General features: G+C 45.5%; 1 protein-coding gene across 16 annotated transcripts in view; it reads left to right on the top strand.

Moving 5' to 3' along the window:
- LZTR1 (leucine zipper like transcription regulator 1) overlaps nucleotides 1-20451 on the top strand; it is a 280121-nt gene that overhangs the window by 135262 nt on the left and 124408 nt on the right. For 14 of the 16 annotated variants that reach the window (XR_005223269.2, XM_043533613.1, XM_037884953.2 and 11 more), the window contains 2 exons: nucleotides 17054-17164; nucleotides 18587-18679. Coding sequence is in view for 15 of the 16 variants with exons in the window: in XM_043533613.1 (XP_043389548.1) it covers nucleotides 17054-17164; nucleotides 18587-18679 (204 nt within the window). In the remaining variant the exon portion in view is untranslated. The remainder of the gene's footprint in view (nucleotides 1-17053; nucleotides 17165-18586; nucleotides 18680-20451) is intronic. The other 2 variants (XM_043533614.1, XM_037884956.2) reach the window with 1 other exon arrangement.

Below are 20451 nucleotides of genomic sequence, written 5' to 3' on the forward strand. Positions count from 1 at the left end.
GGAGGTGTTTGGGATTCAACTGGAGCCAGTAAGGGTTTTGATGTCATCTGGGTCCCTCTCTCTCTGGCCTCTTCTGGTCAGGACACCTCTCAGGATCAGGAAGGTGAAGGCCCAAGGTCCCAGGAAACAATGGGGGTGGCAACCATAATGGCACCTTGCTCTAGTATCCTCTGTCTGTCCTTCCAATTTGTTCATTCATACTTTTTTCACAACATCTTTTTTTAAGGACCCATAAAGGGAGTGGAATCCCCCCCCCCTTTCATTATTTTGTCCACCAATTACCTCATATATCTTACAGACCAATTTTGGCTCATTATCTTCTAGCTCTATGTCCCTTTATTTTGAAAAGCATAATTTTAAAACAGTCTTTGAATCTTATTGATTTGGCTTTTTGGTTTAGACTAATTTAGTTATTTTTGTTTCTTTTTTGTGCTTTTTTCCATCAACATTTGTTATTATAGTTTATTATAATATCTTTTGAATGTTTATGTTCTTTTTATAGTTGTCACAACGTGACTGTAATCTCAACTGCGTGGATGGGTCATGGAGAGAGAGGCTATATTGAATGTAGGCAGAACCCAAATCTGTATAGGGCTTTATACATCAAATCAGTACCTTGATCAGCACCATGGAGAGAATTGGTAACTAGTATAGTCTAGACAGCACATGTGGAGTTTGTTCTGTTCACAAGAAGCATCCAAATGTAAAAGCGTTGCTGCATTTTACAGTAGCTGAATTATGCAGATGATGTTCAGAGTAGCCGCAGCAGGGTATAGCAATAATCCATCCTGGAGATAAAAAGGCAAAAATGACTGCAGAAGTCTGCATGTGAGAGCAAAAGTCTCAACCAAGAGCTAAAGGAGCTCCAAATTGTAAATCTGATTAACAATAAGCAGGCAAACGACTTTAACGGATGGAGCAAGGATTACAGCAGCCATCTCCTCTAAAGAGTTCTCCTGAACTACCAAGATCAATGTGCTGTGCCTGGATGGAACTTCAGACACTGTTTCATCCAGATCCCTATCTCGGTCAGGCTCAGGTTCTAAGTGAGGAAGATCACACTGATTAGATTGGGGGAAAATGAGACCTAGAGCTGACAGGTGCCACCATGCTGATGGTGCCGCAGCTTCACTGTCTTCCTCATCAGCCCCCTGTGCACTCTGAATGAGAAGAGTGATAGTAGAACCCTGCAATATCATGTACAGGAGAGCCATTGAGGTGGGTGAACAGTCAAGAAAACTACTCTCTGGGATTTTCCTAGGGGAAAGATGGAGTCATTCAGATGTGATTCCATCCATCACGGCCAGATCAAGTCCCTGTCCGCATCCCGCTCCAGCCATGCCTTCTGGCCCCAGGGAGGGGGCGGGGGGCATGGACAGGGATAAGGGGGCTTGACCCTCAAAAATTTGGGGACCACTAAGCAAAAGATATCATTATATTAGCTGGTCAAAGGAGACAGCTGTTACCTTTTGAGACCAACCACTACAGGAGGACATACACCGCACTGAGTAGTGGGTTCCCTGTACAGGAGTAGCCCCATTTTACAGGCAGCAAATGTATCTTTTAGACCAGGTCTGCACTACAAACTTTTGCTGGCTTAGCTATGTTGGTCAGGATGTGTAGAGGTATGATCTTGGCCTAACAGCTGCACTTTTAAAAGCCCATAGTGTAGACACAGTTATATCAGTGAAACTGCACTGTTGTCTGTGTAGTTTATTTCACTCAGGGCGTGGGCTGGAATAAGCTATACTGCCATAAGCACAGTTTTGCTGATTTCAGCTGTTTTCACAGTAGCAGTGCTTTGCCAGTGTAGTACACCAGCATAGCTACACTAGCAAAGTGCTCCTAGTTAGACCTGGACTTAAAGTTTTATGCTTGTCACACTGTCTGAAGTGGCTTACGAGAAGAGTGAGGGGCGATTTAATAGCAGCCTTCAACTACCTGAAGGGGGGTTCCAAAGAGGATGGAGCTAGGTTCTTTTCAGTGGTGGCAGATGACACAACAAGCAGCAGTGGTCTCAAGTTGCAGTGGAGGAGGTCTAGGTTGGATATTAGGAAAAACCATTTCACTAGGAAGGTGGTGAAACACTGGAATGGGTTCCCTAGGGAGGTGGCGGAATCTCCATCCTTAGAGGTTTTTAAGTCCTGGCTTGACAAAGCCCTGGCTGGGATGATTTAGTTGCGGTTGGTCCTGCTTTGAGCAGAGGCTTGGACTAGATGACCTCCTGAGGTCTCTTCCAACTCTAATCTTCTATGATTCTATGTGAGTGCCTACCTCAGGGCAGACTATCAAAAACAGAGCAGATACCCCAAACTGCTGGTGTGTTCTATAATTAGATTTCACCAAGCCAGTAACAAATGTGAACTTCTGGATTATTATCATGGAGCCCCCCTTCAGGCAGCCTAGTCCCTGGCTCCGCCCCTTCCGCACCCCCCCTTGCATCCAGAGCCCCGAGACACCCTGCCTCTCCCTCGTGGCCACAGCCACGAGTGCCCCCCCCCCCCCCCGCCCGAAGGAGCCCTGGGCCAGCCGAAGCCCTGAGCATCCCCCCCAACCTGCTTGGAAGAGCCCTGGGCCAGCCACACCCACGCCTCCCCTCCCCAGACCCTATGCTGCCATGGGGAAAAGCATCTCACTCTCGCCCGAAGAAGCTTTTCATATGCCCCAGGCAGGTTCCGGGGCAGCTGAGGAGGTAGTATTTGCTACTCAGCTTCCTGGGTTCATCAGTAATCTCTCTCAAGTCTGCTGTCCATGATCATTATAACAGTCTTACCTAAGACTCTCCAGGCTATCTTGCCACCCAGACAGACTGGACTTAGTGATAACATTTACACCAAAATCACACCATATGCATGTTGCTTCCAGTCCCAAGAGACCAGTCACTTACCCTAGATCAGTTGGTACCCTAGATCTTACATCAAAGACAACATCTGTGGCCAATCCTGTAATAAACTATCTAAAGGTTTATTAACTAGGAAAAAGAACTGAGAGTTTTTTACAAGTTAAAGCAAGCTAACATAAACAGACCCATGAGGTAACCCTTGGGGAACTCTGTCTTCAGTTTGGTTTCACATCAACTATTTTTATTTCCCTCTTCCACCATTCAGAGGGATGAGACCAGGCCTTTTGCACATACTTCTCCATGGGTAGATAGGGCAGTTAACAAAGCTTTTGTCTTATAATGGCTCACTTAAATTTTTGATAGTCCTCCTGGATGGATGGGGGGGACAATTCCTGTGCTTGGGTTCACAAGTTCAGAGCAAACAGTTTAGAACACATATTTTTTATAGCATGCAATACAGACATTGCAAGTGAGATTAATGCATGCAGCAACTTAGAAGCATTTCCTAGAGTCTAAACACGCAATACATTCTTATAACACTAAACACCTGTTTTGAGCAAAACTAACATAGAGGTGAACAGGTCTGGTCTCCAGTTATAAATTTGTCAGTTCTTAGCGAATGTCTGCAGTTTGGGCAAGAGCTGGCACCTGGCACACACTGCTGCTTATCACTGTAACGTCTGAGCCCAATTCTCATGGTAGCATCTGGCAGAGTCTTTCTAAGAGGAGTTGGCTGAATGGTGGAGAATGGAGAGCAGAGTTCTATTCCCAGCTTATGTAAACTGTGAAACCTTTTTCAATAAGAAGGGTTGTGAAGGGCACAAAGTTATTAACATCAGTTAATAGAAGAGAGTATAGAACAGATGGTTTCCAGTTCCCAGGATAGTGCATCATTTCCCGTTCCAAGGGTGAGGCACGGGGTGGGTGGTAGCAGCAGGAGGACGAAGATCTGTTTGTGGATGTTCTGGGAGTTATGTGTTCCCTGTAAGCTGTGGGCAGGAGAGATTCAAGTGCCACCCAGCTGAATAGCAGAGCATGCACAGCCCCTCCCACCACGTTGCTCCATCCTGCAGCTACTCCTGGGACCCTCCTGATGGCTGTGCAGAGCGGGGACAGAGGGGAGGAGGGTGCTGATGTCAGGGTGTCCCTCTCCCTCTGCCCCTGTACCCTATCTCCGCAAAGCAGGGCAGAGGGGACAGCTGGCTCCGGAGGACTCGGAGATGCTGAGGTCTGAATGGTGAGTGGCTGCGTGCCTTTCTTAAAGAGACAGTGCACTGGTTTCTGAGATTTCCCCAGCAGCCAGCTCTGTCTCTCTCTCCCTCCCCCTGCCCATGTACCCTATCTCTGTAGAGCCAGGGAGGGGAGACAACAGGGCTCAGGACAGAGCAGGAGAGCTTTCAGTGAGTGTCTTAAAGAGACAGCACTCTCTCTCTCTCTCTCTCTCTCTCTCTCTCTTTCTGTCTCTGTATCACACACAGTCATCTCCCAACACATACTTTTATTATTGTTCTTTCTTCTTGGTACTTCCTGCAATGCACATATATTCTCTGTTATTTTATTCTTTCAAAGTGTGTTATTTTAGTGTTTTGACTGGTCTATGCATTTCATAATTTTTATTTCTCTTACACGTAAATTTAATTCTTTGAGTAGTGAATTCTAAAATGCCTAACCTGTCCTGGCTGGAGTAATAATCCCTATGGTAACTTTTAAAAAATATATATTATATCTAGGTTTTTTGTTTCTGCTGGTGGTGCACAAAGGTATGTGCACATAACAAAATTTATTCTGCACATGGATGGAGAAAATTAGAGGGAACACTGCCCAGCACCCACTGAAAGTCAGTTGGAGTTGGGTGCCTAATTCCTTTAACCCTTTTTTGAAAATCCCAGCATGTGTGTGTGGACGTGTGAAGTGAAGCATTAGGCCAATGCATTTGCAGTGTTATAGAATGTAGGGATATAGGAAGCAAGTCAAAAATAAACTCTGCTGTGTGAAAAAGAGTCAGGAAATGGCAGCTTAGAAAATGGCCACATCTGAGTGGATTTTGATGTGGACAGCAAAGGTCATCTCTGACCTCATTTCAAATTGTAAAGCCCTACTGCAAACAATGAAGAGTGCAAGAAGATAGTATAGTGGAAAGTGTCAGGCAACTTTAACATAGGGGTCTGTGTTTCTCCCCCTATAAACCAGACCCAAAACCATAATTAAAAGAATAGTCAAGATAAATTGGAGGATTGCAATAGATTCCAGGAAGTTCCCCAAAATGGCAGGTTAGCTACTGCTTGGGAGACCTGGGTTCATGTGCCTGCTCTGCCACAGGCTTCTTGTGAAATCTTGAGCAACTCACCTAACCTCTTTGTCCCTCAGTTCCCCATCTGTGGAATGGGGATAATAGCACTGCCCTGCCTCACAGGAGTGTGTGAGGGTAAATATATTAAAGATTATGAGGTGCTCAGATACTTTGGTAATGGGGGCAAGAGGAGTAGCTAAGATAGATGTAGTAGTTGGCAAGACTATCAGCATCAAGATATGGGGTCAGATTCTCAGCTGGTGTTAATTGGCATAGTTCCATTGAAGTCAGTGGAGCTCCACAACCTGTGGATGTGGGCTGTAGTTTCTTGAGCAAAGCTACGACAGCCATGTGAGTGATGATTTGCCTTCCCATAAGGAGATTCTAATAATGTCAACCAATAATAGTTCCATTAGTTACTTTTAGTAGAAAGCTATGGGAACACCTTGAAGATTGTAATCTGTGCCTCACCATCTCAGTGAGCAACACTATCCAAAACTTGTGTACAGAAGACGTGTTTGCTCACTTCCCACAAGAGTTCTGCACTCATACACATGAGTAATGTGTTTTGAATCTACTCAGTCTTACACATGAAGTCTCAAACTGAGACAGTACTAGGTATCTCTCTGAATGGATGGCATGTATTAGCCAGGCTGTTCATACTCTAGAATAGCTTTGCAGATTGGGACTTAATGGACACTACAGTGGAAGAAAATACACCCTTTCTGGTCTTCACCACTGTCTTGGCATAGGACCTAAAAAACTTCTCCATGTTGCAGTTGTTAAAACTCAATTTAAACAAGCTGCTGTTGGCATGAGATGATCTGTACTTACTGAGAGTTCCAGCACACCTCACAGTGTTCAAACCAACCAATGTATGACACAAGCAGTCAAACTGTGTGAAAACTGACAAGAAAACACCTATGTTTCGTTGCACATTTCATCCTAGTTGACAGATTATAATGGCCTTTAAATATAAAACCTAGAAAGGACATTTTTTCACTGTGAGAATTAAGTAAGCCATTTTTAAAAATGCAAACGGGAAAGAAAACTCTGTTATGTATAACCATAGGACCCCCCAGGATTGAACCCTGATCCTTCAAGTCCCCAACTCAGACCACTATTAGCTGTTATCCTAAGCTAGTCGCTGGAGGGTGGCATGATACACCCTTTTCCAGTGATACCCAATTACTTGCTAGACAGTAAAATTTGAGAATCAGAATTTCTGAATTAGAAGATAAAAATGGCCATAGTGGGTCAGACCAATGGGCCACCTAGCCCAGTGCCCTTTCTTTTGACAGTGGCCGATGTCAAATGCTTTAGAGGGAATGAACAGAACAGGGCAATTTATCGTGGGATCTATCCCCCGTCATCCAGTCTCAGGTTCTGGTAGTCAGAGGTTTAGGTATACCCAGAGCACAGGGTGTCTTGGCTAATAGTCATTGATGGACCTATTCTCCATGAATTTATCTAATTCTTTTTTGAACCCAGTTATAATTTTGGCCTTCACAACTTCCCCTGGAACTGAGTTCCCCAGGCAAAGTTCCCTCTTAGCTCCACGGCTGCGCAGCAGCCCATTAAACGCCGCCCAGGTGCTCAGGGCTGTGGTGGAGAGAGCTGATTCCCCCCCAGCCCCGGACCTGCCTGGGGCTGGGGGAGAGGCTCCATTCCCTGGCCCCAACCCAGCTCTGCCCTGGACCTGCCGCTATTGGGGGAGAGGCATCTCTCCCGCAGCCCCAGCCCAGCCCCAACCCTGCCGCAGCTGGATGAGAAGTGGCCCTCCCCTGGCCCCAACCCAGCCAGAGCTGCCGTGGGAGAGGCACCTCTCCCGAGGCCCCAACCCAGCCCAGCCTGGACCTGCCACAGATGGGGGAGAGCCACCCCTCCCCCAGCCGCAACTCAGCTCGGACCTACTGTGGCTGGGGGAGAGGCGCCTCTCCTGCGGCTCCTGTGCAGCCCCAGACCTACCACGAATGGGGGAGGGGTTCCCCTCCCCCGGCCCCAACACAGCCAGAGCTGCTGTGCCCGGGGGAGAGGTGCTTCTCCTATGGACCCAACCCTGCCCAGCCTGGACCTGCTGCAGCTGGAGGAGAGGCGCCTCTCCCATGGCCCTACCCCAGGCCAGCCCTGGATTTTCCATAGATCGGGGAGCGGTGCCTCTCCCCCAGCCCCAGCTCTGGCCCGGACCTGCTGCGGCCGGGGGAGAGTGCCTCTTCAGTGGCCCCAACCCAGACCAGCCCCGGATCTGCCACAGACGGAGGGGGGCGACCCTCCCGTGGCCCCAACCCAGATCAGCCCCGGACCTACCACAGTCCTAACCCAGCCCTGTCCCGGACCTGCCATGGATGGGGGAGAGGCGCCTCTCCCATGGCCCCAACCCTGGCCCGGACCTGCCATGGACAGGGGAGAGGCACCTCTCCCATGACCCGAACCCCGGAGCTGCCAGGGTGGGGAGAGGCACCTCTCCCCTCCCAGCACAGGTGCTGCTGTGGGGAGAGAGAGCTGGGGGGAGTATTCTCTCCCCACCGTAGCCCTGGGGAAGCCTGCACCCCAAACCCTTCATCCCCAGCCCCACCCCAGAGCCCACACCCCCAGCCGGAGCACTCCCCCTTCCCCCCGCACTCCAACCCTCTTCCCCAGCCCTGAGCCTCTTCCCCGACTCCGAATCCCTCTGCCCCAGCACGCCATGTTAATTTTGTTATATGCACCAATATGGAGGTGATGTGTGACAGATCACCTCCATATTGGTGCACATAACAAAATTCATTCTGCACAGGTGTGGGAAAAATTAGAGAGAACATTGTCCCCAGCAGGACTGCAAGTTGCGTAAAGAAGTATGTGCTTATGTTTGCTTTAACCCTGCTGCCTATTAATGTCATCAGGTGGCCCCTGGCTGTTATGTGACGGGGTAAAAACATTTCCCTATTTCCTTTCCTCACACCATTCATGATTTTATAAACCTTTATCATGTCCCCCTTAGTCATCTTTTCTAAGCCAAACAGTCCCAGTCTTGTTAATCTCTCCTCATATGGAAGCTATTTCCATAGCCCCTCAACACTCTCCCCAGGTCTCCAGAGTTGCCTATCAAAATTTATTATGACCTCCCTCCAATGAATGACCATGAATAGGAATTAATTGATTGTATGATTTTAAATCCTAGGAGTCCTTTCCCTTTCCTGGATCATAGAATCATAGAATATCAGGATTGGAAGGAACCTCAGGAGGTCATCTAGTCCAACCCCCTGCTCAAAGCAGGACCAATCCCCAACTAAATCTTCCCACCCAGGGCTTTGTCAAGCCTGACCTTAAAAATATCTAAGGAAGGAGATTCCACTACCTCCCTAGGTAACTCATTCCAGGGTTTCACCACCCTCCTAGTGAAAAAGTTTTTCCTAATATCCAACCTAAACCCGCTGCAATTTGAGACTCCTTGTTCTGTCATCTGCTACCACTGAGAACAGATAGATCCATCTTCTTTGGAACCCCCTTTTAGGTAGTTGAAAGCAGATATCAAATCCCCCCTCACTCTTCTCTTCTGCAGACTAAATAATCCCAGTTCTCCCAGCCTTTCCTCATAAGTCATGTTCTCCACCCCCCTAATCATTTTTGTTGCCCTCTGCTGGACTCTTTCCAATTTTTCCACGTCCTTCTTGTAGTGTGGGGCCCAAAACTGGACATAGTACTCCAGATGAGGCCTCACCAATGCCGAATAGAAGGGAATGATCACATCCCTCAATCTACTGGCAATGCTCCTACTTATACAGCCTAATATGCTGTTAGCCTTCTTGGCAACAAGGGCACACTGTTGACTCATATCCAGCTTCTCATCCATTGTAACCTCTAGGTCCTTTTCTGCAGAACTGCTGTCTAGTAACTCGGTCCCTAGTCTGTAGCAATGCATGGGATTCTTACGTCCTAAGTGCAAGACTCTGCACTTGTCCTTATTGAACCTCATCAGATTTCTTTTGGCCCAATCCTCTAATTTATCTAGGGCCCTCTGTATCCTATCCCTACCCTCCAGCATATCTACCTCTCTTCCCAGTTTAGTGTCATCTGCAAACTTGCTGAGGGTGCAATCCACACCATCCTCCAGATCATTAATTAAGATATTGAACAAAACTGGCCCCAGGACCGACCCTTGGGGCACTCCACTTGATACCGGCTGCCAACTAGACATGGAGCCATTGATCACTACCCGTTGAGCCCGATGATCTAGCCAGCTTTCTGTCTACCTTATAGTCCATTCATCCAGCCCATACTTCTTTAACTTGCTGGCAAGAATACTATGAGAGACAATATCAAAAGCTTTGCTGAAGTCAAGGAATAACACGTCACTGCTTTCCCCTCATCCACAAAGCCAGTTATCTCGTCATAGAAGGCAATTAGATTAGTCAGGCATGACTTGCCCTTGGTGAATCCATGCTAACTCTTCCTGATCACTTTCCTCTCCTCTAAGTGCTTCAGAATTGATTCCTTGAGGACCTGCTCCATGATTTTTCCAGGAACTGAGGTGAGGCTGACTGGCCTGTAGTTCCCCGGATCCTCCTCCTTCCCTTTTTTAAAGATGGCCATTACATTAGCCTTTTTCCAGTTGTCCGGGACCTCCCCCGATTGCCATGAGTTTTCAAAGATAATGGCCAATGGCTCTGCAATCACATCCACCAACTCCTTTAGCACTCTCGGATGCAACGCATCCTGCCCCATGGACTTGTGCTCGTCCAGCTTTTCTAAATAGTCCTGAACCACTTCCTTCTCCAAAGGGGGCTGGTCACCTCCTCCCCATGCTGTGCTGCCCAGTGGAGTAGTCTGTGAGCTGACCTTGTTCGTGATGACAGAGGCAAAAAAAGCATTGAGTACATTAGCTTTTTTAACATCCTCTGTCACTAGGTTGCCTCCCTCATTCAGTAAGGGGCCCACACTTTCCTTACCTTCTTCTTGTTGCTAACATACCTGTAACTCTTCTTGTTACTCTTAACATCTCTTGCTAGCTGCAACTCCAAGTGTGAGTTGGCCTTCCTGATTTCACTTCTGCATGCCTGAGCAATATTTTTATACTCCTTCCTGGTCATTTGTCCAATCTTCCACTTCTTGTAAGCTTCTTTTTTGTGTTTAAGATCAGCAAGGATTTCACTGTTAAGCCAAGCTGGTTGCCTGCCATATTTACTGTTCCTTCTACACATGGGGATCAGTCATAGGTTCATAGATTCTAAAGCCAGAAGAGACCACTGTGATCATCTAGTCTGACTTCCTGTATAACAGAGGCCAGAGAACTTCTCTGAGTTAATTCCTGTTTGGACTAAAGTATCTCTTTTCGGAAAAAATGTCCAATCTTGGCTTAAAAAGTGCCAGTGATGGAGAATCCCCACAACCTTTGGTAGTTTGTTCCAATGGTTGGTTATCCTCACTGTTAAAAATGTGCATCTCATTTCTAGCCTGAACTTGTCTAGCTTCAACTTCCAGTCATTGGATCTTGTTATACCTTTGCTTGCTAGATTGAAGAGCCCTCTATTATCAAACTTCTGTTCCCCATGTGAGTACTTGTAACCTGTGATCAAGTCATCTCTTAGCCTTATCTTTGATAAGCTAAACAGATAGAGCTTTCTGAGTCTAACTGCAGTCCTTCCCAGCTCCCCCTAGCTGCACCCTACTTCTTCCAGTCTGGACTCAGTACCTTCACAAGTCCGAAAGAAGGCTAAACTCAATACCATTGTTCCCTCTCAAACAGTGGTTTCTAAACTTGATTCACAGCTTGTTCAGGGTAAGCCCCTGGTGGGCCATGAGATGCTTTGTTTACCTGAGCATCTGCAGGTCCGGCCGCTCGCAGCTCCCAGTGGCCGCAGTTCGCTGTTTCTGGCCAGTGGGAGCTGCGGGAAGTAGTGGCCCAGCCCACGCCACTTCCTGCAGCTCCCATTGGCCAGGAACGGCAAACTGCGGCCACTGGGAGCTGCGAGCGGACATATCTGCGGATGCTCAGATAAACAAAAAGCATCTTGTGGCCCATCAGGGGCTTACCCTGAACAAGCTGCAAACCAAGTTTGGGAACCACTGCTCTAAAAAAACAAATAAATACATCTCTTGCAATGGAAGAATGTTCATTCTTCTTTCCTGCCCTTGCCTCCTTCATTTGAGCAATATGATTTTGTCTCAGGCCGATTCTTGTAAAATTACATCTTTGAACATTAAAGACAGATTAATAAATAAAGGAGAGCTCAGTTTCCCTATGCCTGAGCCCTTAGAGAATACTGGGAATGCAAAATGGCTTCGATAAGAAAAGGAAATAACCTGTCCTCTCTGTCTGTGATAGGCTATAAATTACAGGTGTCAGAGTTCAGGGCAACTGCACCTGTAGAACTTATGTGGTACACGAAGGATGCCCATTCTCGGGCTTCTGGGTCCCCTGGCCATCATCTCTCTTGGGTGGAAATACACATTTTTCTCCCTTCTGACAGGGGTATCTCCAAGCTGAACAGTTCCCTGCCTTCACGGTGTTATTCACAGCAAAAGACAGGCTGCCTAAGCAAGCTTCTCTGGCCTTCTTTTCAGAGACTAATAACAGAGTGACAGGTTTCATAGTAACAGCCGTGTTAGTCTGTATTCGCAAAAAGAAAAGGAGTACTTGTGGCACCTTAGAGACTAACCAATTTATTTGAGCATAAGCTTTCGTGAGCTACAGCTCACTTCATCGGATGCACCCTCTAGGTCTCTAAGGTGCCACAAGTACTCCTTTTCTAATAACAGAGTGATTGCCAACAGAGCCCTCCAAAGGAATCTCTTTTGTGGTCACAAGTTCATAATAGCCTCAGCTCAGATCTAGCACCAGTCTATGGGGCTTTAGTAGGACAATTCCTTAGTGGCAGGAGTTCAGCGTTCTTCTTTTTTTTTAATTTTCAGACACAGTTTGCTGGAAAAAAAGACTTCAGAGTCCAGTTTGCAGGCAGTTTGATGGGTTTATTGGGGCTAAACAAGCAAGCATATTTTGAAGCCCTTTATACCAGTTGGGCTTATTTTTGTATGCTGATAGAGTTTCTGTGTTCTGAAGCCCTTTACACCAATTAGGCTATTTTTATACACCGATAGAGGGTTTTTTCCCCTCCCCCAACTACTGTTTTATACACTGATAGAAACCCCTTCTTTTCCTAACCCCTAGCTCCGCACGCCAACGCACTCCCTCCCTCTTTTTGGCAAACTTAATTATACTCGTAGTTCCCCTTCCCTGGTACCACCCCTTCCAATATATGGTCATGTTTTGTTTTGGGGGGGGGGTCTTGGGTTTCGGGTTAAGACCACCTCTTTTGTACCTGATGTGAGGGATAAGGAGCGGGGTTACCTGTGGTTACTTTTTTGCAGACTTTGTGTCTTTTTCTTACACCTGCCAGCTGTTTGGTTACCATAGCAACCCCTTGCTTGATTTGGTCCCCTTATCTTCTCTTAAAAAGAAAAGGAGGACTTGTGGCACCTTAGAGACTAACAAATTTATTTGAGCATAAGCTTTCGTGAGCTACAGCTCACTTCATTGGATGCATTCAGTGGAAAACACAGGGGGCAGATTTATATACACAGAGAACATGAAACAATGGGTGTGACCATACACACTGTAAGGAGAGTGATCAGGTAAGCTGAGCTATTACCAGCAAAGGGGGGGGGGGGGGGGGAACCTTTTGTAGTGATAATCAAGGTGGGCCATTTCCAGCAGTTGACGAGAACTTCTGAGGAACAGCGGGGGAGAGAGGAATAAACATGGGAAAATAGTTTTACTTTGTGTAATGACCCATCCACTCTCAGTCTTTATTCTACAGCCTATCCTGAAGGACGACCCATCACTCTCACAGATCTTGGGAGACAGGCTAGTTGTTGCTTACAGACAGCCCCCCAACCTGAAGCAAATACTCACCAGCAACCACACACCACACATAGATTCATAGATTCACAGATATTTAGGTCAGACGGGACCATTATGATCATCTAGTCTGACCTCCTGCACAACACAGGCCACAGAATTTCACCCACCACTCCTGCAAAAAACCTCACACCTATATCTGTGCTGTTGAAGTCCTCAAATCTCAGTTTAAAGACTTCAAGGAGCAGAGAATCCTCCAGGAAGTGACCATGCCCCATGCTACAGAGGAAGGCGAAAAACCTCCAGGGCCTCTTCCAATCTGCCCTGGAAGAAAATTCCTTCCCGACCCCAAATATGGCGATCAGCTAAACCCTGAGCATATGGGCAAGATTCATCAGCCAGATACTACAGAAAATTCTTTCCACACAACAGAACCACTAACCCAGGAACCTATCCTTGCAGCAAAGTCCGTTTCCAACTGTATCCACATATCTATTCAGGGGACACCATCATAGGGCCTAATCACATCAGCCACACTATCAGAGGCTCATTCACCTGCACATCTACTAATGTGATATATGCCATCATGTGCTAGCAATGCCCTCTGCCATGTACATTGGTCAAACTGGACAGTCTCTATGTAAAAGAATAAATGGACACAAATCAGACGTCAAGAATTATAACATTCAAAAACCAGTTGGAGAACACTTCAATCTCTTTGGTCACTCGATTACAGACCTAAAAGTGGCAATTCTTCAGCAAAAAAACTTCAAAAACAGACTCCAACAAGAGACTGCTGAATTGGAATTAATTTGCAAACTGGATACAATTAACTTAGGCTTGAATAAAGACTGGGAGTGGATGGGTCATTACACAAAGTAAAACTATTTCTCCATGTTTATTTCCCCCACCCTCTCCCCCGCTGTTCCTCAGAAGTTCTTGTCAACTGCTGGAAATGGCCCACCTTGATTATCACTACAAAAGGTTCCCTCCCCTCCCCCGGCTCTGCTGGTAGTAATAGCTCACCTTATCTGATCACTCTCCTTGCAGTGTGTATGGTAACATCCATTGTTTTGATGTTCTTTGTGTATATAAATCTCCCCACTGTATTTTCCACTGAATGCATCCGATGAAGTGAGCTGTAGCTCATGAAAGCTTATGCTCAAATAAATTTGTTAGTCTCTAAGGTGCCACAAGTACTCCTTTTCTTCTTGCAGATACAGACTAACAGGGCTGCTACTCTGAAACTTATCTTCTCTTGTTACTGAAAGACAAGGCTATTAGCTTGGGGGGGAGAGGTGGTGCAGCCTTGTGCTTTTACTTACATTTTCTGCTTGCTTATACAGTCTGTTTAAATTAAAAGCAAGGCTAGAAGCAAGATTATTATTGTTTACTCTTTACCCTATTTACATTACATTTTCCTAACACTCCTTCCAATCGTTCCCTAAGGATTGGGGCTTTGTGTGGACCAGAGCTCCTGCCCATTTCCTAGATCAGGAAGAATGCTCTGAGCTTGTTTAAAATCAGGCTGTCGATCCACATTCCTTCCTTTGTCTGTTTGTCCTAGGAAAATTCAGTGTAAACTAGTCTATGCAAACCTCTCCAGAGTTGATAACCAGAAGAATAACATTAGCATCTGTCTCCCCTGAGAAGCATTACATACAATCTCACAGTAACACATAGCACAATTGCATTTTTAATCCGATGTATCCCAAAGGTACATTAAAGGTATTAAACCTAATTCAGTGAAGTTTATCTTAATTCTGTAACAAACAGGGCTATGTCAGCAAGGCTTTTATTTTAGCAATATCCCTTCCCTGTTGTGTGGTATGTGGTTGCTGGTGAGTATTTGCTTCAGGTTGGGGGGCTGTCTGTAGGCAAGGACTGGCTCGTCTCCCAAGATTTGTGAGAGTGTTGGGTCATCCTTCAGGATAGGTTGTAGATCCTTAATAATGCGTTGGAGGGGTTTTAGTTGGGGGCTGAAGGTGACGGCTAGTGGCGTTCTGTTATTTTCTTTGTTAGGCCTGTCCTGTAGTAGGAGACTTCTGGGAACTCTTCTGGCTCTATCAATCTGTTTCTTCACTTCCGCAGGTGGGTATTGTAGTTGTAAGAATGCTTGATAGAGATCTTGTAGGTGTTTGTCTCTGTCTGAGGGGTTGGAGCAAATGCGGTTGTATCGCAGAGCTTGGCTGTAGACGATGGATCGTGTGGTGTGGTCAGGGTGAAAGCTGGAGGCATGCAGGTAGGAATAGCGGTCAGTAGCAGACAGCCCCCCAACCTGAAGCAAATACTCACCAGCAACCACATACCAAACAACAGAACCACTAACCCAGGAACCTATCCTTGCAACAAAGCCCGTTGCCAACTGTGCCCACATATCTATTCAGGGACACCATCACAGGGCCTAATAACATCAGCCACACTATCAGAGGCTCATTCACCTGCACATCCACCAATGTGATATATGCCATCGTGTGCCAGCAATGCCCCTCTGCCATGTACATTGGTCAAACAAGACAGTCTCTACGTAAAAGAATAAATGGACACAAATCAGATGTCAAGAATTATAACATTCATAAACCAGTCGGAGAACACTTCAATCTCTCTGGTCACGCGATTACAGACATGAAAGTTGTGATATTACAACAAAAAAACTTCAAATCCAGACTCCAGCGAGAAACTGTTGAATTGGAATTCATTTGCAAATTGGATACAATTAACTTAGGCTTGAATAGAGACTGGGAGTGGCTAAGTCATTATGCAAGGTAATCTATTTCCCCTTGTTTTTTCCTACTCCCCCCGCCCCCCCCCAGACATTCTTGTTAAACCCTGGATTTGTGCTGGAAATGGCCCTCCTTGATTATCATACACATTGTAAGGAGAGTGGTCACTTTAGATAAGCTATTACCAGCAGGAGAGTGGGTTTGGGGGGGGGGGGGGCGGGGGGGGTTGAGAAAACCTGGATTTGTGCTGGAAATGGCCCACCTTGATTATCATACACATTGTAAGGAGAGTGATCACTTTAGATAAGCTATTAGCAGCAGGAGAGTGGGGTAGGAGGAGGTATTTTTTCATGCTTTGTGTGTATATAAAAAGATCTTCTACACTTTCCACAGTATGCATCTGATGAAGTGAGCTGTAGCTCACAAAAGCTTATGCTCAAATAAATTGGTTAGTCTCTAAGGTGCCACAAGTACTCCTTTTCTTTTTGCGAATACAGACTAACACGGCTGTTACTCTGAAACCTTAGATGACCATAGTGATCCCTTCTGTCCATAGAGAGCCTATGAATTATAGCAGTTTCGGGAGCAGCTGGATGTTGTTGAAACCCAGGAGCTATAGGATGTGATTTGACCAACAGTCAATGAGGGATAGATACATTCTCTTGGACACAGTCATTCTCTTGGACATTTTGGAGAAGGGGGAAGATGGGCTTCTTCCCCCATCACCCTCCTTCACAGCAACCAGCTGCTCCACTGTCTCCTATTTACAGTATCCATCTTTGCGCCCAGCATCACTTGATCAGTCACATTAGCGGAATGATTCTGTTACAATGACCAACTTGAAAGAGTTAGTGTTTGCATTTAAATTTTCACAATTAGGGTTCAGAGTTAACACCCACTGACATAAATGGGTCAGTTTACACCTTTATTTCAAGCTGTCAGTTTGCAGAATAAACACTCAGTTCATATTTTGTTCGCATTTGGAAGATTTATCTGTATCTATAAGGGATGGAAATGTACTTTGTTTTTTAAAATGAAACTTAGCTCTGAAGCAAAGTTTCTTGGCAACAGGAGTATTCTGCAGAACATTCTTACCTACAGATAACATACATTCCTGCATATGTAAAATACTAATAATTTTAAAAGTTTACCAAAAGGGGCGCCATTAAAAGTGGCAGGAAGGGAGGATGTAGAGGTAACAAGGCAATCCTAAAATCTGTCAGATGGGCCTGCCATTTGTTGCTAATTCATTTACATTATATTGTTTTTCCTTTCTCATTTTTGCTTTTTCCCCAGACAAATTCTTGTTTGAAAAGGTACCTCTTAAATACTCCTCAACATTTTTGTGCTTGTTTTCCTAGCTGCCAAGTGGGAGACTCTTCCATGCTGCAGCTGTCATCTCAGACGCCATGTACATCTTTGGTGGGACAGTGGACAATAACATTAGAAGTGGAGAAATGTACAGATTCCAGGTAATTTGTTGACCTGATTCATGGAGTTATGGAGCATGCCTATTATTATCCATTATAAGCTTATGTTTTCAGTTGCTTAATTGTTCCTAAACTTTAACTGTTCAGGCTGAAATTTTCTAAGCTTAGTCTCTGCCTCAGGCTGATTTTTTTAAAGATTTCATCAAAAGCAGTTCAGACACTTTTTTCCAATGTGAAACATTTTTTATAACCATTTCTTCTAGGATCTCTAGCACCTCCATGCTTTGGAGCAGGCACTTGAAATTTGTCAGGAGGATGGTTTGACTGGGTTATAGGCCTCTAAAGATTACTATTTTCACATGCTCAGCTTTGTTAGAAGTTTGCTGCTAAAATCTCCAAACCATTCCATCTATATTAAGCATAGTCTGATCCCACTGATCATCCATGTGCATTATGCGTGCTTTGGCCCAGCTGCTGAGCATGCTCCACCCCCATGGAATTCCTACATGCCAACTGCACAGAGCATGCTCCTAGACCTCCCACAGCCACCTACGTGGTAGGGTTAAAACTAAAGCCACAACACGGAACATGGAGGAGGGCAGGCAGGCAGCACCACAGCTGCAGGGGCTATAGAGAAGCATCCCCATTCTGGAGTGTGGCCCTCCCAGCTTCCCTTTTGTCTTCTGGTGTTCCCTGGTATTACCTGTCATGCCAGCAAACCCCAGAAGGTAGCTAGTTCCCTTACTGATACTCTCTTCTGTGTAAGTATGTATGTGATATATTGTGGTCCCTCCTGGCAGAAAAAGCATGTGTATGCATGCACAATCTGCATGCACAAGTTGGCAGAGCGGCATCTTGTTACTATAAAAAACCCTCATTCTTGGGATTTTTAAAGTCGTGACATTTTCAGAAGTGTTCTGCACCAAAGTGGTTACTGGCACTGATTACTGGCACTGACGCTGTCTATGTATCATAGAATCATAGAATATCAGGGTTGGAAGGGACCATCTGGTCCAACCCCCTGCAACTTGAGACCATTATTCCTTGTTCTGTCATCTGCTACAACTGAGAATAATCTAGATCCATCCTCTTTGGAACCCCCTTTCAGGTAGTTGAAAGCAGCTATCAAATCTCCCCTCATTCTTATCTTCTGCAAATTGGTTCTGAAAACTGGTGATACTCCTGGCACTGAAATTTTGAAACCTGTGGGTTTTGGGGACATATATTTCCTGCCTCCTACAACAGGTCCCCACCCAACTCCCTCCTTCACAAAGTCACTACCATGCATGAGGGTACATTGGTGTATATAATTGATCAGGACATTCTGCAGTTTGTTTTTTGAGCTGTAGGTTAAGATGTCGTCAACGTGGAAATCCAGTGGCAATCTTAGCCATGGTGCTGTTGGCGTGCCCCCATGATAAACTGAAATAAACTATAACAGGTGTAAAATCTTTTTTATTTCAGTTTTCTTGTTACCCAAAATGCACTTTACATGAAGATTATGGAAGACTGTGGGAAAACAGGCAGTTCAGCGACTTGGAGTTTGTTCTGGGAGAGGTGGGTATATAATCTAGTGAAAATGATACTTGAGTTTGAGAGAAGCAGTCTGTCATTCGTGGCCATAAAGATGAAGGTAAACCATCTTCTACAGCTGTATGCTAAGACAATTATTTCTGTATCACTTACAAGAATCTGTAGGGAGACTTCTGTACTTCAGTTGTATTTGTCAATTATGGTGCTTGGTAATGAGACACAGAGAATTAAGGAATTTTCGTAAAGTACATGCATATTTGAACCAGGCTGGAGACCGGTGGGAGATTCCTCCCTGACACCTGTGAAAGCAAGAGCTAGGATGGTTAGCTCTGTTTGGCACATCACTACATGTTATTGATTATAAAATTATCCAATCCTTTTAAAATCCAGCTACAATATAGAGGATCAAGGGTCCTGTGAGCTGTGTTCTTCTCTTCTGCAGACCATCATGTAATGGCAGACAGCTAAAAAGTGCCAAGTTTTTAAAGTGCTTATATACAAATGCTAGAGGTCTAAATAATAAGATGGGTGAACTAGAGTGCTTTGTATTAAAGGAGGATATTGATATAATAGGCATCACAGAAACTTGGTGGAATGAGGATAATCAATGGGACACAGTAATACCAGGGTACAAAATATATCGCAAGAACAGAACAGGTCGTGGTGGATGGAGAGTGGCACTATATGTGAAAGAAAGCATAGAACCAAATGAAGTAAAATGAATCAAATGAAGTAAAAATCTTAAATGAACCAGACTGTGCCGTAGAATCTCTATGAATCCAGTTTTGGGCCCCACACTACAAGAAGGATGTGAAAAAATTGGAAAGAGTCCAGTGAAGGGCAACAAAAATGATTAGGGGGCTGGAGCACATGACTTACGAGGAGAGGTTGAGGGAACTGCGGTTATTTAGTCTGCAGAAGAGACGCATGAGGGGGGATTTGACAGCTGCTTTCAACTACCTGAAAGGCGGTTCCAAAGAGGATTGATCTAGACTATTCTCAGTGGTGGCAGATGACAGGACAAGGAGTAATGGTCTCAAGTTGCAGTGGGGGAGGTTTAGGTTGGATATTAGGAAAAACCTTTTCACTAGGAGGGTGGTGAAGCACTGGAATGGGTTACCTAGGGAAGTGGTGGAATCTCCTTCCATAGAGGTTTTCAACATCAGGCTTGACAGAGCCCTGGCTGGGATGTTTTAGTTGGGGATTGGTCCTGCTTTGAGCAGGGGGTTGGACTAGATGACCTCCTGAGGTCCCTTCCAACCCTGATATTCTATGATTCTATAAAATCATGAGTGGTCTAGAGAAAGTAAATAAGGAAGTGTTATTTACTCCTTCTCATAATAGAAGAACCAGGGGCCACCAAATGAAATTAATAGATAGCAGGTTTAAAACAAACACAAGAAAGTATTTTTTCACGCAACGCACTGTCAACCTCTGGAACTCCTTGCCAGAAGGTGTTGTGAAGGCCAGTACTATAATGGGGTTCAAAAGGGAGCTAGATAGATTCGTGGAAGTTAGGTCCATCAATGGCTATTAGCCTGGATGGGCAGGAATGGTGTTCCTAGCCTCTGATTGCCAGAACTGGGTGACAGGGAATGGATCACTTGATGATAACCTGTCTGTTCATTCCCTTTGGAGCACCTGCCGTTGGCCACTGTCAGAGGAGAGGATACTGGGCTTGATGAACCTTTGGTCTGACACAGTATGGCCAGTCTTATATTCTTATGTTATGTTCTTATGTTTTGTCTCATGATTGTGGTCTGGCGCCCAGAACCTGGCCATGACATAGGCTCCAA

Source organism: Chelonia mydas, chromosome 21 (assembly GCF_015237465.2).
Source record: "Chelonia mydas isolate rCheMyd1 chromosome 21, rCheMyd1.pri.v2, whole genome shotgun sequence".
In the NCBI taxonomy this organism is placed as follows: Eukaryota; Metazoa; Chordata; order Testudines; family Cheloniidae; genus Chelonia; species Chelonia mydas.